Consider the following 20,422-nt stretch of genomic DNA (forward strand, 5'->3'; position numbering starts at 1 on the left):
AGAAAGAGGTTTGCCTAAGAGATAACAAACAATAAATAGATCCTTGTAGGAGACTACTTTCACCTTTTAATATCTCTGAAACAAGAAGAACAAAGAAATGGAAAAACTGTTAGAATGGAAACACTGATTAATGAACAGAATGAAAGCCAATTACAAGAGCAGGATCACAGCCCAAAAGAAATTAAAGAGCATAGATGTGAAGAGCAAAATTACTCAGTTACTTTAATCCATCATAGTTCAACTAGAATACCAGAAAAAAAGCAAAAATTATCCTAAATATCACATAAAAATCTTCCAATTACCAACCACTATCTGATGTGTGGCCAAAAGAAGCAATAAATAACTTGCTACTGAAGAATAACAAAAATAATAATTAAAAAAAAATATCCTCTGCAAGGCAAAATTCAAAAGGACTAGCAACATGAGCTGAGTGGTAAATAAAATCTCTCCTGCTTCCTGAATTCCAAAATGAAAGCCTTTGCTAGCTAGAATTATACAGAAGGATTTTTGACAGTTATCAACACATTTACTAAAGGTCTGAATTTATTCTGCAAAAGGATTCTTGTTAATTAACCGACTAAATGACTAATATGGTTTGAAACAACATCTATTTATTTTCATCATGATAATGAGAAAGACTGTTCTTTTTTTCTCAAAGTGATAAACCTGCAATGGAAAGCCTGCTGAGTCATTACCAGAGTCCTTCCATCGTTATTTTGGAATTTTCCAGAAATTTAAAATCCAGCACAAAATAAATTTTATATTTGATCATGAATAAAAGGCCATATAAGCCAATAAGCCACGAAATTATATAGGTACACACACTTATATGACATAAATAGAACCTACCTTTAGGTCTTTAGAACAGAATATCCTTTATAAAACACCCCTTTTAGCAAAGTATTGTTTTCAAGGAATTCTATTTACAATGGTTTCTGTCATATATTCTCAAGTCAAAGAAATGCTTTTAAAAATGATTTTGCTCATGACAGTTTTAGTTAAGGTGCAACAGGTACATTAGCGTCAATGGCACATTACTTAATTTGTGTTACATCCTCCAGAAATAAAGTGAGCTGATGTCCTTTAGAAATCCATGGAATAAAGCCCAAAGAGGATAAAACATAATGAGCATCAGTCAAAAATTGATTGCCAAAGATAGAAAATATTATTTCTGAAACCCAGAAATTCCACAAACTCACGTAAACTTAGTTCAAAGGCTTGTTCTGTGCTCAGCGGTATATTTTATTTCTTTAGAACAGCAGTTGCAAAGCTGTTTAGAACTTTCAAAAACATCAACTCTTCTTTTTGATGACAAAATGGTGAATGAATTAAATCAGAACTGCAGTTTGTGAAGCACATGGCATTTAGGATTCACAAAATAGAAGTCATGTACTGCTAAAAATAAAGTTTCAACTGAGAAATACAGATTTAATTAAAACTGTGCTCTAGTCAGTGTTTGAATCCATACTACGAAAATCAACTGTACAATGATTACTGAGTAATCATCTCAAATGTAACTTCAGGTGCGGTTTAATGTTACTTTAAAGCAGAGTTCTTAGACTTACGTGGGCATGGGTACAATACTGGAAATTTGTTTAAAATGTAGAAACCCTGAGGCATGGTATAAGAAACATAGTCTTAGAGTTATGGAAGGTCACTGAGAAACCATCACTTCTCCTCATGCCAAGGAATGAAGGACTAATGCATAGAATATAAAGATACATTAAAAACTTACGTCTGATATGTAATCAACACAATTACAGTATTTGAACTCTGTGCATTCACACCTTAGACTCAATTACAAAGTGACTCCAAGCATTCATTTTTTTTCTACAAATGTTGATAGTACCAAGCCTGTCTGCTATTTTAAACTTAGAAGTCCAAGAATCTACAAAGGGAGTTGCGTGGAGTTTAGCCCAGTATTTTGGAGCTAGAAGAGAGGATAGGTCATTGAGTCCACTACTCTACAGGTCAGAAAATGAAGCAGAGAGGGGTCACCTGTGTTCCTTTGGTCAAAGACTTTAGTTGAAGGGCCAAACAGAATCCAGGCCTTCTTATGATTCGGGATTATTTCAAGTTAACAAATATGTAATGTTTTCATTACTCAGGAAAACTGTATGGAACTAATTTCAAAAATATTTTAAGGACAATACACTAGAAGTGCTATCAAGAGATAAATTGCTTTGTAGTTAAAAAGCGAAAACTGCAGTCCAGTCTAAATGAAAGGAAGGGAGAATAAAAGGAAAATCAATTTTCTTCCAGCTCTCATTATACAAGAGATGTTGCCCTCATTTACCAATAAAAGACACCGAGGGCCACAGTGGCCCTCTGCAACCCTCTTTCCAGGGTCACACAGCCGAAATATATGGCCAAAACAGTATCTTTCCCAAGGCTTTTAACTGTTGGCCCTTGTACTACTGTACTATACCTGGTAGGAAAGAATACAGATATACAAACAAAAAAACCATCGCTTATTTTAAAATTCTTATTTCATGAAATGGCAGACCATAATAATTTGGTGTGGACATTAAGCAAAAGGAGTTTATACACCTCATTAAGATAATTTTCTGGAGTTCTGAATCCATAGTTTATACATAATGGGTTCAGTATATTTTCTTTAGCCACAAAATCACAATTGTTAAATCTTTAGTTACTGAAATATGAAGTTATACAATTTATTTTTGAAAGTTGTGTATGCTACTTCCCCAATTTTGTTCTTTAAAAAATACTGTTTTGCAATTTTCAAAATACAGTAGCCTCACAGTGCGTATAGCAATCATAAGACTTTATCAATGTCTGATTTCTACACTCACATTCAATACTCATCACTTTCCTCTACTGAAACTGTTCCCCACTAGTGGAGTATATTTTTCTTACTAACACAATGACATGCTACAGCACACCATCTTATTGTTTGTGAAATCAATACTTAAATTGATTCAGGAAAAGTGTATGAAACTAATTTCAAACATCTTTAAGGGACAATACACTAGAATTGCCCCTAAAGCCAGTTATAAGACAAAACCAGGATTTGGATAACAATGACGGTCAATATTGGCATTGTCATCCAAATCCTGGTTTTATCTTATAACTTAACTCAGAATGTTATTTGATGCCTATTGAATGGCTAGGGTTGCTATGTTTCTTCAATACTCATATTGTTTTCTAATGGTAATATAGTAAATATAAGCCTGTATCTTTCTTTTTACAACTGATATAAAGTGCATTATGATATTTTAACGGCTATTTATCTTCCTCAGAGAACTGCTGGTTCTTCTATGCTGCCTAAATATTTCTTATTTTAAGGTAATTTGTAACCGAATATTTTGAAAATTCCAAATACATATTTGAAAATGCTCTTTTCCTGGATTCTAAAAAAGTTGCCATATGTTGAATTAACTCAAAGAAAACAACTTTTCATATGCAATAAGCTATCTGTCTGATTATCAACACCTATATAAGGGAAGAATAGCATTAACTGAAAAATTACTTTTATTAATGGTTGTTTTTTAAATGCTTTCTTGTATGCTCACTTCGATATGGGTTTGTTTGAAATTGTGCATTTTCACATGTCAGATACAATAAAGCAGTTCAATGAAACGACTCAGAGAAGCTACAAGTCCCTCAACTTCCCCACATTCCCATTTCCACATTTCCAATTTGCTCCTCCTGCTTCAGTCAGTATCTAGCCTTGGCACGGCTGCTTTCTCTTTTCCCCAGGTCTCATAATAGAAAATGAGGAACGTCCATTCTGACGACTGGCTACTTTAGGAAACAGAATCTGGGATTCTTTCCCTTCCAGCTCTGTTAAGTTAAAGGTAGAGGCACCAACCCAATAAATGTGGTGAGACAATAAATGGAAACTCACATAAACATAGCAATAAAAGCCTACTTTCTTCTTGACAATCAATATACATAATGGAATGGGTATGATTTTACACCATGCAAGATCAAAGAACAATAGAATTTGGGCTGAAGAAAGCTTAGAAGCCACACTTCCCATACCTTTTGATTTTCAAAACGATTTTTATGATTTGAAGAGAGTATGTTTTCAATTGTTTCAGAGAGACTCAGTTTTGATCACATACAATCAAAACAGAATTTGATGGAGGATGGTCACAGGATTGGCTTAGAAACGTAATCCTGTGAGCTGTCCCATTTCATAAAGGACACAGAATGTTCCTGCTTTCAGCGAGCCTGGGCCGAGGGTGGGCTCCAAGCTGTTGCTGACATTTTTAGTCCATCTTGGTCTCTCACCTCTGCCTCCTGCTCGGCTGTCGGAATGCCAGGCGGCTGTGCTGCCCAAAGCAGCCCAGTCCGTTTTAAACTTGCTCGGTTTGCAATCAGGTAACCCTCAGGGCCTATTTATATGTGGTTCTCAAGTTTAAGGATAGGGAAGTTTCCAGGAAGCTTAATGTTCGGGGAGGTACTGGTTTTGCTTTGCTAATCAGAGACACAACAGCGCAGCTGAATCCCGAAGCTGGCACAAGGGAAATGGAGGTACTACTGTCCCCTCACTGGAGGCCGCATCACTTGGGGAGCGGGGAAAAGGTCCCCGCCTTGCCCGAGCCTGGGGCACCTTCGCTTCCACGGCCCCAGCGGGTGGTGATCTCGACACCACACTGGTGCGGGGTCACACGCCAGAGCTGGAAAGGGGAGGTCCAGCCCCAAGTAAAGCGACAGAGTAAAGACACAGGGGCGGCCAAGGGCTGTTTCCTAGCCCCAGTCCCGAAACAGAGTGGAAACTCCGCGGGCGCTCCAGCCCATGAAGCGCTCTGCTAGTCCGGCCGCGGCCCCTCCCCTTCGCGCCCCCACCTGTTGTGAAGCTCCCCAATCTCCTTCTTGCCCAAGTGCATTGGAATTTGCCAAAGGACACTCAGAGGCCAGGGAATGTGACGGGAAAGCATAAATATGCAGAAGAGATGGAACCAAAATAGTGGGCACGCAGGGCCGGCGCTCGCGGAGGTCGCGGATCTGGAGCCTGGCTCCCGCCGCCGCGGCCACGCCAGCAGTGCCAAGACCCGGCGGGCGGCGCCGGCGCACTCCGGGCACCGAGTCTGCAAAAGGGGCCCAGGGCGGGCGACCGGACACCTCGCAGACTGCGGGCAGCGGTCGTTGCGGCAGCCTCCCTGGGGCTCCACGGCCGACCCACCGCCCGCCATCCCCGGCCCGTTACTCCCTGGTCCCCGACCCGAGCCCCGGAGGCGTCCGCTCTGCCCGGCCGCGCAGCCTGGCTGCATGGAGCCCGGTGCGGTACCCCGGCCGGCCGAGCCCGCCACAGCGCGGGAAGAAGCCGCCCGCCACGGCGAGGGCAAAAAGAAGATGGCGGCGGCCGTGGCGGCGGCGGCAGCGGCAGCAGCGACTACTGCCGCCTCACACGCATCGCTGACGCCAATGGTGCGCGCCGGTCGGCGGGCCGCGGATGGCGGCGGCAGCGGCGGCGGCGGCGGCGGCCCGGGCTCCAGCGAGGGGCGGGGCGAGGCGGGGAGGGGGCTGGCCAGAGGCGGAGGCCGAGCCAGAGCCTGGAGAGAGGCGGCGGGGACGGTTTGTTGTGCTCGGAACATGGCGGGCGTCGGCGACGCGGCCGCCCTGGGAGAAGGCGGCGGTGGCGGCGTGGACCGCCCGCAGCTGGACGGCCGCGGCGAGGCAGAGCAGCCGGGCGGCAGCGGCGGACAGGGGCCCCAGCCGGCGCTTCAGCACACGGAGACGCTGGGCTTCTATGAGAGCGACCGGCGGCGGGAGAGGCGCCGCGGCTGCGCAGGTGAGGCTGGTGGCGCTAGGCCGCGGCGGGCGCCGAGGGGCGGACTGGGGACCGAGGGCGGCGGGGGCGCCTTGGGACCCTGGCCCCCGAGCCACGCGACCGCCGCTGTCACCCGAGGCCGCCCAGGCTGTGGGCGCGCGGAGCCGCCGAGGCTCAGCGGTCGCTGACAGCTCCTCGGGCGGGTTCCGCGCGCAGCCCGGAGGCCCCAGCTGCCGCGCCAGGGCAGGTGTGCACTGGAGGGGGTCTGCGGCCGGGGATGTTCTGTCCCGGTCCCTGCACCGTCCTCGGAAGGTCTTAGGTTGGTGGGCATTTCACACGTCTCAGGGAGCCGAAACGTGAGAAGCACACGGCTGATTTCTTAATTATATTAATGCCAGGGTGACTTTTTTTGTTCTGTATTTTAAGCGAACTTGAGCTGTAAAAACCTGTTAACTTGCCCTCCGAGTAGATTTTTCTCAGACAGCTAACGGTGTGGTAGTGACCATGGTTCAGTAGTTTTGCCCGGGACAGAACTATTTAGCACTCCATAAAATGTTGCACCTGAACTTTTTCTAAACTGAAACTTAATGTCAAAAAAAAAAAAAAAAAAAATTGCTGGATGAGAAAATGTGTACTTATTAAGACAACATTCAATGACCGGTTTTAAACATATTGTTAAAATGTTACAGTTCCTGTAAGCTGTAAGTTTTTTTCTCGTTTTTAAAGAATTTTTAAAATTGCATTTGTATTCATATTACAGTTGCAAATTAGTTTTAAATGAAAAAAAGATTTTGAGATGGATGTCTTGTTGAATATAGAGTGAACCCAACGTTTTAATTCCGGTCTAAACTTTAAACAGCAACTGAACCATAACTCCATTAAATTTCTTCCAACTAAAAAATTATTCTGTTGTCCAAAAGGGGCTGTGTTAGCCGTTATTTCCTGCAGTTCATGTAAATAACTGTTTAAGTTGTACAGCTGATTACATCATTTATTGTACTTGAGTACTGAAATTTTAAGAGTACTTAAAGGGCCATAAAATTGATCCCATGAGATTCTAATTGACTTGCTAATTCCCAGAACTGGACATAGGATTTGAAGCGGTCCATGACTTTGGAAAATTACAAACTGTCTTGTTTGGTCTTTTTCAATTAACCACTTAAGAATTCTCAACCATACTTTATTTGGTTTAGTTCTAAGTTAAACATTTGCTTGCAAGAGTATTTACTTTCTGAATTGGCAGGATCTAAGTAAGACAAAATATCAAATCTCTTAACTCCCTGTTTACTTACTTAGACTCGAATATTAAAAGCACTCTGTTGTAAATAGAAATAGATGGGGCCAGGCTTCACTATATTTTCTTTAAAATCTTTCTCAGTTGCAGGAAAGCCACCATTTAAAAGCCATTTTTTCTTGTTTGCATGGAGAGGAAATGAAGTTGTCTGGAGCCTACTGATGAACATAGATCTTGAGCTTGCAGTATCACTTAACACTTCTTCCCTGGCTCTTTCTAAGACTGTATACCTGGGATGCATCTGGATACCTGGACTTCCATGGGCTTCATTGTACCACATATCCATTCTTCACCAATATGGTTCACCATGTTTAAGGCTGGATTTTTGTAAGCCATAGTTGCAGGAAGTCATTATCAGGGAGATGCCTCCAGGTTTACCTGTTGGAGTAGTCCTTATTCTTTCCCCAGTTCCATTGGTTTTGTGTGAGATGTCAGTGGCACTCTTGCTTTACCAAGTCACACTAGCCTTGGCGATTTAGGTGAGAATTCCAAATTCCAGGAATATTTCAGCTGGAGCCACTGGCCAGTGTTCTCTCTGGGCCTCCATTTGAACCCCTCCTTCATTTCTCCTGGTGTCCCTGCTCTGTTAGTCACATAGCTCCTACCACTGCTAGCACCCAGTCTGTAGCTCTAATAACCACATTTGTTAGATGTTTCCCCACTAGAGACTGCTTTAAGTCCTTCATTGCCCAGACTGCTAAGTCTAGAGCTGGTCTCTTCCACTGCTCTGTAATCCTTGCTTCCCCTCCTTTTAAGAATTTAGAAAAATGATTCCCTAGGAGCTGGCCTGGGTCAGAGGGCCTTTGAGTGGCAGCAGCTAGTGTCATTTGGTTAGCATTTATCCCTGAATCAAACTAGTCCTCCAAGGCTAGACACTTGGACTTAAGGTATTGTCAATTTTTTATATTCTGGTGGTGCCTCTAAGAGTCTAGCACCCCTGCTCTTGAGCTCTAGATCCCCCTGCAAGTTAAGGCAGCCTTTGGCTTTCCTTTTTGAAAGTCATAATCTTAGTGTCTTGGTGGCCAAACCATCAGTTAGTTGCAAAGTCCTCATTATCTTTTCTCACAAGGAATTTAGGGCTCCTACAAATAAGACATTTGTTGATCAGTCCCAACAGCCTAGAACTCCCTAAATAAATGAACTTATTAGGTACTTATCCAAACCTTTTCCATCTGAATAAAATAAATCAAAATGTGGTATCCGAGATTCATTTTGTTTTATATCTCTCCTTGATTTACATGTTTAGAAATTAAATATGTATATTCATTTGGATGAACAGCTGTATATGCCATATGTTGTATTATATATGTGTCTCCATCATCTTATGGAGATGATGCAAAAAAGTGCAAGCTTCCTTTTCCTTATCCCATCGTTCTTAGAACTCCCATTCTGACTTGTATTTAGCCTGGCAGTAGGCTGAAGCTTGTCTCGGATGCAAGTACTTCCACCTTTTAACATAGTTAGAATTGGCTGTCACACTCATCATTCCTATTTTCATTTGCTCTCTCAGAATGGTCGTTGTGTATTCCCTTGTTGCATATGTGGTTACTGGCCTTGGACTTTTGTTATAGTGGTTATCAAGAACTGCAGATTGATCTCTTTTGTCTTTTTTTCCTGTCCTTAAAAATATACCAACTTCTGTTGTCCCTTTTGACATAAAACCAAATAATAAACACATACTATGTTTTTCTGCTTGTACTTCACTTGATTCATCTGCAGAAGTCCTAGGAAGGAGAGTTTCTATGTAGCCATATTTTTTTTAGGAATCTAAATCCAGCAAACCAACTTTGGACTAAGCATTAGGAAATCTGTGTTTTTGGCTTGGTTGGGTTGTTGAATTGCTTTGTAAACTCTGCGCTTACTTAGACTGCCTGCCTAATCCATTTGGCTCTGTTTCATAGCGCCACTACTAGATAGTTCAGTATCTGAAGCATCTAGGTTGGTTCTAGTCACCATGGAGACTTAACAGAAGGCTTGGTGCAAATAAGGGTAGCACCTACCTGTGTGGATGAAAGAATACCTGTGTAATGCAGATGTTGGAGATGCATAAGGATTGGTATTGCTTGTAAAACAAGAAAGCTTGAAGTCAGGTATAGGTGAATATATTGTTTCTACTGGTAACAGTGCTGTGGACCTATATTTCTTTCCTCCTTTAAAAGTGACTCTGGACTTACTTCAACTTCTTATCCATCTCTTTTGCCTTTCCCTTCTCCCTTTAACCATGGTTAGACCTCTTCTTGTTTCATGTATGTTAGAGATTGAGCAGAGGCAGGAAGATTGAAACCCAGAAAAGTCAACTGAATTTTTGGTAATACCTTCAAAAGATTTGGAGTGGGACAAAGGTTTTAACTATTCATATTACATATGTTCTTTTCTTTGTGTAGTTGAAAATTTGTCAGTTTCTTCTTAAAAATACCACATTTTTATAAAAATATGTTTTCATTTAATCAGTTTCCACCATCCATAGCCTATATCACATAGTTACTTCAGTGGCCCCAAACTTAACCTAATGGAATATTAAAGGGTGGCTGATTCTAAAATTATGATCTAGAGTAAATTAACTTATTTACAAAGAAAAATAATTATCAAACTGGGAAATGACTTAGAGTAACAACAAACCAGATACAAAGTAAAATTAACTTCTTCTGACAAACTATTGCTTTGCTTTTAAAATTCTCACTTACTTTACTTAATTAGTATATATAAACTAAACGAACAATGAAAAGTTACTGATTTAGGTTTTTGATCAGTGTTTTTTACAATTTTTAACTTTAACTTAGTTTACTCTTCAAAATTCAATCCCAGCAGCTCATTTGTGCTCCAGTGTGGGTACTACTAGCATAAAAGATGTCTCTAGAAAGACTATGTAGCGTTGACTGTCAAATTAATGATATTTTGTTCTCATTTGTAATCCTTTGCTTTAGAACTTTATGTCCTTGGAAAAAAGGTCACTTTTTTTATATACGTGTTTTCCATCTATTCCTTTATAAATATTCCACTCTTCACTTCCCTAAATGAGACCATAAACATTTTTTCGAAGATCTTAAAAACTTGAATATACTGTGTAAAATGGTTCTTTTACTTAATGTTTGACTTAGGAAGGCAAAATTGCTGTTTTATTATTGATTCCCAGTAAAGTTGATTACTAACTGGCCTTGTACAAGAGTGTATCTCTATATTTGTTTAATAATCTTATTTAATATTTTAGTGAAAACTTAATAAAGTTTACTGAAGTTTTATATTAAGACTATGGAGATTTGCATGTTTCATATTTTCCTAACAGTTAACCAATATTACTTTCCAACTTTTTAAATGCTCAGTGCTATTTTAAGAAAGATATATTTAGGCATATTACTGAACATATAAATATGATTACTCATTACTTTTAATTAATACTTTTTAATATTAGGTTCTTATTTCTAAAATAAGCCTTCTTAGAAGATAATTAAACATTGTGTTTTTTCTTTTAGGTTTGAGGAAAAAGCAATTTATACTATCCTTTTTCTTTTTCTCAATTTAAGGTACTGGATCAAAGAGCAGTTCTGTGGTAGGAGGTGATATCATGTAAAAATATGCTGGAGGAATTGATTTGGATTGACGATTGGTATTATTTTCCTCATATTAAATACTCACAGTTGACAGCCAAGCATGGTGGCTCACATTTGTAATTGTAGCACTTGGGGAAGCTAAGGCGGGTAGATTGCTTGAGCCCAGGAGTTCAAGACCAGCCTAGACAACATAGCAAAACCCCATCTCTATAAAAAATAGAAAACTTAGCTGGGCATGGTAGCATGTACCTGTAGTCCCAGCTGCTAGAGAGGCTGAGGTAAAAGGATCACTTGAGGCCCAGAGACAGAGGTTGTAGTGAGCCAGGACTGTGCTGCTACTGCACTGCAGCCTAGGCAACAGAGTGAGACCCTGTCTCAAAAAAAAAAAAAGAAAATTCACAGTTGACAAAACAGTTCTTCTAATATAGAAGCATTTGTTTATGTTATAATTAAATGGTAAATGTTTCTTTTCTTTTTTTTTTTGAGACAGAGTCTTGCTCTGTTGTCAGGCTGGAGTGCAGTGGTGCAATCTCGGCTCACTGCAACCTTTGCCTCCCAAGTTCAAGCATTCTCCTGCCTCAGCCTTCTAAGTAGCTGGGGCTATAGGTACTTGCCACCATGCCCAGCTAATTTTTGTATTTTTAGTAGAGATGGGGTTTCACCACATTGGCCAGAATGGGCTCGATCTCTTGACCTCATGATCTGCCCACCTCAGCCTCCCAAGGTGTCTATTTTTAAAAGACTTTTACAGAGTGATATTTCTTCCTGGTAAGATTGAGATAAATGAACTAAAATTAATTGACATCTTAAAAACTTAAATCAGTGTTCAGAAAGTATTTGGATTATTTTATTTTGAAAAATACTTATTCTCAAAACGTAAAGGTAGCTATTTGGCATAAGAGTGACTGTTTTGCTTAGAAGGACTGAAATACCATGAATGTCTGACAGAAGTTAAGACGTACTTAGCTATCAGAGTTCTAGATGATACCCATAGGTAAAGAACAGTGGCTTTCCTAAATAATTACCCTGGCAACTATACCCAAAATCATAGGACAGGTAAGTTCAGATAGGTCTATAGAATGCTAGAGAGCAACTTTTAACAAAATAAAAGTAAGCGAAACACTGAAACGCAGGTATACCTCAGCACCGAGGATTGAGTGGCGCACTGGGAAATACAGCCTTTCCTAGGAAAGGTGGGAGTGGTCCTGGTAGAGCAGAAGCAGCAAGGCTAACTCGATGGCTCCAGCAGCAAGGCAGTGCACCCTCCTACCTCCTTCACTGTGAATCACAGCCAAATTATAATGGTCAGAGAGATGGATGATCATTTTGAAATAGGGGAGAGAGCATGCTGAACTAGGTGCTCTTCCCAGTTTACCCCTTAGCTTTCAGTGACTTTGGACAAGTCTCTCAACTTCTGTGAACTTCAGTTTTTTCATTGCAAAATATGGACACCATTAATTACTTTCTTTAACTGTCATGATTGTAGCGAGAATTTTATGTAGTAGTGTGTGCAAGACCTCTGTAAACTGCCTTATACTGTAAGTAGAAGGATCCTAATCCCTAAAATACACCCACTTCTCCAGGAATAGGTGAGAAGGAGGTAAGATAAATATTTCATAAGGTTAAATATTTCAAAATATTTAAGCTTATGAAACTTTGTTGTTGTGGTTAGCATTTCTTTAACGTATCATTTAAAACAGTTCCCAGCCCATTAGCATGGTGCTAATTGTACACAAAGACTACTCTTACTTTCAGAACTCACCCGGGGCTGGACTTCGAGAATATAGGGGTACATGGGGCCTGCTCTCAGAAGGTTCATGGTCTTGTAAGGGAGCAACGAGTAAAGAGTGTAGCTTCAAGAAGTTAGCTCAAGGTGCAGTGGGAGTGCAGAGGAAGGGTAGGGACAGAGGGCTCCTAACTTTCCAGAAATAACACATGACATGTTTACAAAAGCACTTGAGGCAATGATAGGCAGAGCTATCTAATGGTGAAAAGCACACACACTCTACCCATAGACTGCTTGACTTTGAATTCTGGCTTTTCTGCTTGCTTCCTTTGTGACCCTGGAGATCTCCTTAGCCTCTCAGGGCCTTGGTTTCTTCAGCTGCAAAATGGGTATAACAGTAGAACCTGTTTCATAGTTGTGATAGCTGTACACTCAAAATAGGTTATGTTTTTATCATTTGACTTTTTAAATTCTTCATTGTAGAATCTAAACTGGTATTTATAATTAAAATTCTCATATATCTAGAGGTAGAATCCTGACACAGCATTGTTTTGTACTTGTAATTAAAATACTCATGTGTTTATATTGTAATGACAACCTGTTTCAGAAAATTACTTAGGTGATATAGTTCATTAAATATACTTATTTGTTATATTACCTTTTAACCATAGAACAAGAAGATAACCACCAAACCAGAATTGATTCATACTACAGCACTTGTGAAGTTAATAGAAAGTAGTTGAAGACACTGCGTCATGCTTTGCAGATTTTATGTACTTTCATACAAATACTCTCTTAGTCCTTTGATGATTCTGTGGATAAGGGCAAACAGTGGACAGGTATTAAAAAACTGCTCTAAGCTTCCATTTTCTCTTCAATGAAATTGACATCTCTGACTGCACCAGGGTCCCAGGACTAATGTGTAGAGAGCTAGTACCAGGACTCCCTTCCTCTGATTGCTAATCCCATGCTCTTCTGTAGGTCACAACACAACTCTCATTATGGTCAAAGCTGTCATCTATCTGCAGTCACCAGAGAAGACACCATTGTGGAGAATTTAAATAAACCTTTTTTTTTTTTTTGAGATGGAATTTTGCTCTTATTGTCCAAGCTGAAGTACACTGGGGTGATCTCAGCTCACTGCAACCTCTGCCTTCTGGATTCAATCGATTCTCCTGCCTCTCTATTTTTAGTAGAGATGGGGTTTCACTATTTTGGGCAGGCTGGTTTCGAACTCCTGAGCTCAGGTGATCTGCTCTCCTTGGCCTCCCAAAGTGCTATGATTACAGGCATGAGCCACCACGGCTGGCCCCAAATAAACCTTTTTATTTACTTTGCTTTTTAAAATTTTAAATGATTGTGCAATAATGTGTTTCTGATCTCTTTAACCTAGATGGCATTCTTGTGGGCTGCCTGACTTCTTTCCTTGCACTTAGTGTTGACAGTGAGGGTCTCCTCATTCCTGAAGCCAGGGCACTCACTGGCTGTGACTGCATCATGGTACCTTGTTTCCTCAGAGAGATGAGGTTCAGGTACCTGTTGGGTTACCTTTATAGTCACTTAGCTACACATACAGAGTAGAGGCTCCTGTATCCTCAGTAGCTGCTGCATTGAGTGAAGCTTTTCACTCCTTCCCTGCTAACTCCCTGAGTCTCAGAACAATTCTGTCATAATCCCAAGTTCTTTTCTCAAGTGTCTGGTATGCTCTTCTTTTGCCACTTGATTTTTTTTATATTGGTACATTGATATTTATTAAGCAATTCCATTACTATTGAACGTTTTGACTAATTCCACTTTTGTATTCATATAAATCATCTTTCAGTAGAGAAATTTAGCAATAAAGAAAAATGGGAAAATTCCAGAAATTATCAGAAGGGATAAATCACCCACATGAAAGTGTAGCCCAGTTTGCGGATTGCATCGCTTCCTCAATTCTGTGTCAGTTCTGTTCTTTGGGGCCTGCCTCCTAAAGAGACTAATGTGGCCACTTCATTTTATGTCTATAATTCTTTCTTTTCTTAGTCACTTCCCTTTCTATTTCGTTTTTAGATTTTCACTATGTGATAGTTTTTGTTCTCTGTGATTTTTCTTCTTCTCTGACCCATATTTTGTTTTAGCAAACATTTGTTGAGTACCTATTATGTGCTGGGTCCTAGTGATGCAAAAGTGAATGAGAAAACCAGACAAGAAAATGAATGTAGTAAGCTGTGGAAAATCACATGCAAGTGCAGGTACTGTGGAAGCCAAGCAGGGGAAAGAACAGACTCTGCCTGAGAAACTTGGGGAAGTCTTCACAGAGAAGGTGACATCTGGGCATGGTCACTCCTAGAAAACTGATAGAGAATTCTCGGACCAAGGAACAGTGTGAATCCATTGACATGTTTGGGAGAAATGAAAAATAGGATAAGCAGAAAATTGTGACCTAGAGACTCAGGCGAGGCAGGCGTGAAGCATGACTAAAAAGATGGTCTGTCGCCAGTCGTAAAGGATCTAGGATGGCCTGCACTGAGGAGATAGGACTTTCTTCTGTAGGTAATGAAGAACCACTGAAGGGTTTCAGAGCCATATCTGATCTGTGTGAGGTGCTGACTAGCTGCCAGTTTGCATTAGCATTGAAGGAAAGATGGGAAGAATGGTGCTCAGTCAAGAAGCTTTTGCAATAACCTTGAGAGCGATAGGGAGGATTAAACTAGGATGGAGAATAGGAAAAAGGGGAAAAAGTTAGTGTTTTAAAGGAAGAATTGGTAGGCTTTGGTAAGAAGAGTGAGGAGATTGTCAAGATTGGCCCTGGGCTTCTAGTGCAGCAACTGTGTGTCACTGGTAAAGCCAGGAACTAAAGTCTGGACTTCAGGAGGGGTGCAGAATCAGCAGGCAAGATACTGCTTTCATTTTGTAGGTGATTCAGTGTCTATGAGATATCCAGATAGAGGAGGCTGTTGGAAATATGAGCCAGGGCTGAAGATGTGATGACTTTAGGATTTTGATGTGGTTTTTAGTTAGGAATATATAGGAAACAAAGTATGTATAGGAAATTACTAGAAAAAATGATGAAGACATGTTGGAGAAAACCAGCATTAGAGGAGGGCTGACATTTTACTGTACTGAATAGAGCACTGAACCAGCAAACACTTCAGAGTCAGGTAGAGGTGGAAGAGCTACCAAAGAGACTTAGATGGGAAAAATTAGCCATTCAAGAGAGAAGAGCACCAGTGAATCAGGTTTGGGTAGGAGTTAGGGATAGGGAAGCTGCAGGGTTGGCTGCTGTCTGGAGAGTGTGGTGAAGTGACCTCTGGAGTTCAAAATTCGAGTTCACCACGGTCAGTGAAAAATTATATATGTAGAATCTCCTCTGCTTCTGAAAGTCCTGTGCTTTTTGATTTTTGCCTGAAACAACTGGTATTTGTAGATACCAGCTAATCGAAACATACTTTTCTTCCTAATTGGAAAACTGACTGAACTGAGTATGATTTTTTTATCTTTCATTAGTCTTGGCTGCTTTTGTTTGCAGCTCAAAAGCCTTGCTTTTTCTCCACTTGAGAGAACAGATCTCCTTCTGGTTCTAGCCAGCATAGAACATATTGGAAAGTTGCTAACCAGAAGTTCTACTCTACATGCATTTGATAAGACTAAATCGTTTAAATCCAAACATCTGTTAATATGTACAGTAGAGTTTACATGTTGCGTACTTGTGACCCACATGACTTCAACTGTAAATGTACCGAAGAGAGAAAGTACAACACACATAGACAGATTCCACTTCCTGTTGCCTGAGGCTGACATAGTTAGAAAGAAGTCTGCTTTTCTCTCCTGCTGTTTCATCTCTATATATCTCTCATGGGAACACTGACTCCCCAGACAGATTATGAATCTGGTATTTAAAGAAGAGTGTGTGTATATGTGTGTGTGTTTGTGTATGTGTGTGTGTATGCACACATGTCTATGGAATAAACCCTAACATAAGCAAGCCACTTGACATGATACTCAAAGAATTAGGCATCTGTTTAAGTGCTGGAGGAGGTAAGCTGTTGTAGACCTGTTGTCTAGAGCCATAATCAAGTTGGCTTCTAAGTCTTTCCAAGGGCTTTTAAGATTTTTCTTTTAGCAGAGTCTCACTGTGTCGCCCAGGCTGGACTGCAGTGGTGCAATTTCAACTCACTGCAAGCCCTGCTTCCTGAGTTCAAGTGATTCTCCTGCCTCAGCCTCCCAAGTAGCTGGGACTACAGGCATCTGCCACCATGCCTGGCTAATTTTTTTTGTATTTTTAGTAGAGACAGGATTTCGCTATGTTAGCCAGGCTGATCTTGAACTCCTGACCTTGTGATTCACCCACCTTGGCCTCCCAAAGTGCTGGGATTATAGGCATGAGCCACCGCACCCTGCCAAGGATATTTTTTACTATAAATTCTTTCCCCCTCACGTATAGGCTTTAGATCATAGCACTCAGAAGGGGCAACTCCTTAAGTAGATCCACATAAATGAAATCAGCCTTCCTCCTTTGTCATTTTTTTGGAGGGAACATTAATATCATATTTGGTAAAAGGGACCATAAGGCCAGCTCAGAGCAAAGAGAACAGTGGACAGTTGGAAACCTTTTGGTAACCTGCATTCTGGAAGAGACTTTACCTCCTGCAGAGTAAAAGTAGGAAGGTGTAGATGAAGTAAGGGGTACTGAGGGTCATTGAGGGGATGGCTGTCAGGGAAGTGTAATGCACTGAGAAGAGGTGGTGTGGAACATCCAGAGCCTTAGCTTCTCACCTCAAGCTGCCAATTGTAGTGAGTGGATGGTATTTAACTTCCTTTGACCTTGATTTTCTCATCTGAAATGAGATGATTACAGACTAATTTGCTTTAGAGAAACAAAGGAAAGATGGGTGAATGGAAAGATCCAAGGACAGGGAGGTTTTTTCGATCTAGTTGAGATTCCACTTTGTTTAACGATTGTTAGTATCATGTTGGTAAGTCTTCATTTGGCATTATTTAGACATTTGTGCAGGATCTCTGAGGTTGAACTAAGAAGGGAGCTGGGGTACCAGTATCCATGTAGTTCACCCATGATGGTTGTTGGACTAAAGCAGTGCCAGTTGTGTGACTTGGCTCCCTTTCGACTCTATATATCACTCTATTTTATATATTTTTGATGGCTACTGATTTTCCATCTCTCATCTCTGCCAGTCCAGTTCCTGTATCACCTGTAAGACTCAAGACTGAGCTCTTGAAAAAATACTTTTCTGACTATTCTAGTCCTTAGTAATCATCCCCTTCCATATTCCTGTGGCATTTTCAGTTTATACCACACAGAAAAATACTTTTTTCAAAAATGCTTGCTGATCATTGTGTGTAGTTGTTCAGTTCTAGGCATAGAATTATAGATTACATTTATTTTGGTCTTTTTGTTTTGTGTGTATATTACCTATGGCCCTAGCGAGCATGTAAGTTCCTTGATAAAACTGTTCTTTTTGTTTTCTGTCATTTTCTTTTTCTGTAGAGCTTTCATTATTGAGGTTCCTCAGTGCTGAACTAACAAGAGGGTACTTCCTTGAACATAATGAGGCCAAGTATACAGAAAGAAGAGAAAGAGTATACACTTGTTTGCGAATACCAAGAGAATTGGAAAAGGTACTATTTTATTTCATTACCAGACATCGTTTTGAAAGTTAGGTCAAAGTATTAACTATGCAAAAAAAATGGTGGACAGCTAGAGTTGAGTCTTTTAAATAATTGAAATAATGTAATAAGTAAATGTATTGGGGGAGTGGAAATTTCCTTACAGGAAGAAGCTTTAAAGTTACAATTTTTAATGCAAGACCCAATGATAGGATATGAATAGATCTATCCAAATCTTAACTTTTCTGCCTATTATTGTCATTGTGTGCTATATCCAAGTAACTCTTTTAAGGAATTAATCTCTCCTTCTGTACTCTTTTAGTTCCTCTCAGTTCTGTTTTACTAGAAACAGGTTTTTTCCCCCCCATTCAGCATGATAAATTATTTAATTTTCAGCCTTTTTAAAGCTTACAGTTTCTCAGAAAGCACACATATAAAGATACAGGACAGTCTCTTGAAAGAAAAAGATGGTTTGTTTAATCTCTATCACAGGAAGCATCACATTACCGGGTGAGTGTAGTAACATCAGCACTACGTCTTCACATATCCTGTTCCCTTGGCTGTGCCTTATCCTATCAAGACTAATAAAGTGGGCTGAGAAAGCAGCCCTTTCTCCCCTAGGTGATGCTAGATTTGATGAATCTAAGCAATTCTAACATTTCTTTGTAAAAGAAAAGAAGAAATAATTCAGCTTCAGCTATATCGAAACATGTTTTCATACTTCTATAGTAACATAAATCTTAGGATAGTCCAGTCATCTTCTTAGAATCATACTTTCTATTGGAGTGGCTATCAGAAGAGTTTGGTTGGATTCATTGGTACTTTGTAATAACAAGAGCTATTACAATACAGGCAAATGAGAAGTAAGGACCCAACTGGTTTGGCTGATACTCTGTTTCTGACAATCTATCAATTTGATAGAAGAAAAAGAGCCAAATGTAGAGTGACAGTTTCAGAAATGTTGCTTTATGTAGGTTCTTGGTGATGCATCACTTACTGAAGTTTTAAGGAGTTCTGTATTAGGGTGGGATTTAGAGAGCTGATGAGCAAGCAAACATTAGAGAGAGAGCAAATATGGCACTGGTTTGATTGCCTTTGGCAAGGATCATTAAATATGCTTAGCTATTACCGTATTGCTGCATTTCTAGAGGACTAGGGTTCCATGGAGGAGCCTGATGGGCTGACCAATAAGGAGGGAGGAGGATTGGGCAGGACTCTCCACAGCACTTCTCTTCAGCACAGCAATAGCTCTGTCATAAATATTGGGATTTATTGAAGATTTTGTCTGAAGAAAGGAATGGGATAGGCAGATGTTTCTTTTACTTGGAAAAAAATTAAACTAGTTCTTGTGTCTTAAAAGACTATTAGCTTGCTTTTCAGCTTTTTTCTAGTAATAAGCCATGAGATGGAAGTTTGAGGACACAGTGCAGGGGAAGTGGGTGGGACAGCCTGCCAGGGCCTATATGTGAACAGGACAGTGCCAGCCATGGTCAGCTTTCACCCACCTGGCCTGAGCCCTCTACAGGGGAATTTGGTTCCTGCCGGTCTGAGTAGTTATGAACTCCCATTTTTCTCCGGGGAAGACCCAGGGATTTACCCGTAACCCCCACCAAACTTTATGAACACAACCAGGGGACTGCTTCAAAGTGGGTTGGTGTCTGTCTGACCCCTTTTATTACCCCGCCTGTGGCAAAACACAAATGAGCAGTGGCAACATCCACTTCTGATTCTGATACCTCAGCAGAGACTGGCTTGTTTCACGCTTCCTTCTTTCTTTCTCTTCTTAAAGCAACACTGAAATAACAAGCAATGTTTTAGGGTAGATTTCTCACAGGAACTCATAAGCAGTTCATGTTTGTATTGTCTGGTCCATTATAGAACCACTAATGGGTCAAGTAATCAATATGATAAGTTGCCATCAAAATTTTTTTTTTTTAGAAAATAGAAGAAGTATCAGAGAACATGGCCTATACTAAGTATTGTTTCATGAAACTTTGGTTTCATTTGTATGAATGTAAATGTATAATGTCAGAAAAGTTGCATGAACACTGCACATACACAATTGTAATGATTTTTGTTTTCCCTGAAAAAGGCTTTAGGGCCTTTTGGGAAAATTTGATGTAGTCTCTTAGAACAATACTTAAGAAGCTTTATAGCATTGTAGCTAATATTATTTTGTGTTTTTAAAATGAGTTTATTGAACACCTGCACTAAAAAACAATTTAGTTTGTAACATACTTCATACCACTTGAAGACCATAATTGTACATTTGTTTTCTCCCTTATTCTTATATGTCCTAAAGCCTGTTTTCTAAGTAGGTACAGGCCCAAATTCGTTTATGTCTCCCTGTATAGTAGTAACGTTGTCTTCATCTCTCTCAGTAGAATAGCAGAAGAAAGGAAATACAATCCAGGAAATGAACCATGGATAGGGGATTTGTTGTGATGAGGATCACTTCACATTGTGCTATATCAGTTGTATAAGGTATAAATGATTTCAAAAATATAAAG

At 40.3% G+C, this 20,422-nt stretch overlaps 1 protein-coding gene across 2 annotated transcripts in view; it reads left to right on the forward strand.

Annotated features, from left to right (window-relative positions):
• The first annotated feature begins 4,852 nt into the window (after positions 1–4,852).
• The window catches only part of TAPT1 (transmembrane anterior posterior transformation 1), a 69,996-nt gene continuing 54,426 nt past the window's right edge, over positions 4,853–20,422 (forward strand). For both annotated transcript variants that reach the window (XM_002745961.6, XM_035294001.3), the window contains exons 1-2: positions 4,853–5,761; positions 17,794–17,924. In XM_002745961.6, the coding sequence (XP_002746007.3) occupies positions 4,912–5,761; positions 17,794–17,924 (981 nt within the window). In that variant the 5' untranslated portion in view covers positions 4,853–4,911. The remainder of the gene's footprint in view (positions 5,762–17,793; positions 17,925–20,422) is intronic.

This window comes from Callithrix jacchus, chromosome 3 (assembly GCF_049354715.1).
Source record: "Callithrix jacchus isolate 240 chromosome 3, calJac240_pri, whole genome shotgun sequence".
Lineage (NCBI taxonomy): Eukaryota > Metazoa > Chordata > Mammalia > Primates > Cebidae > Callithrix > Callithrix jacchus.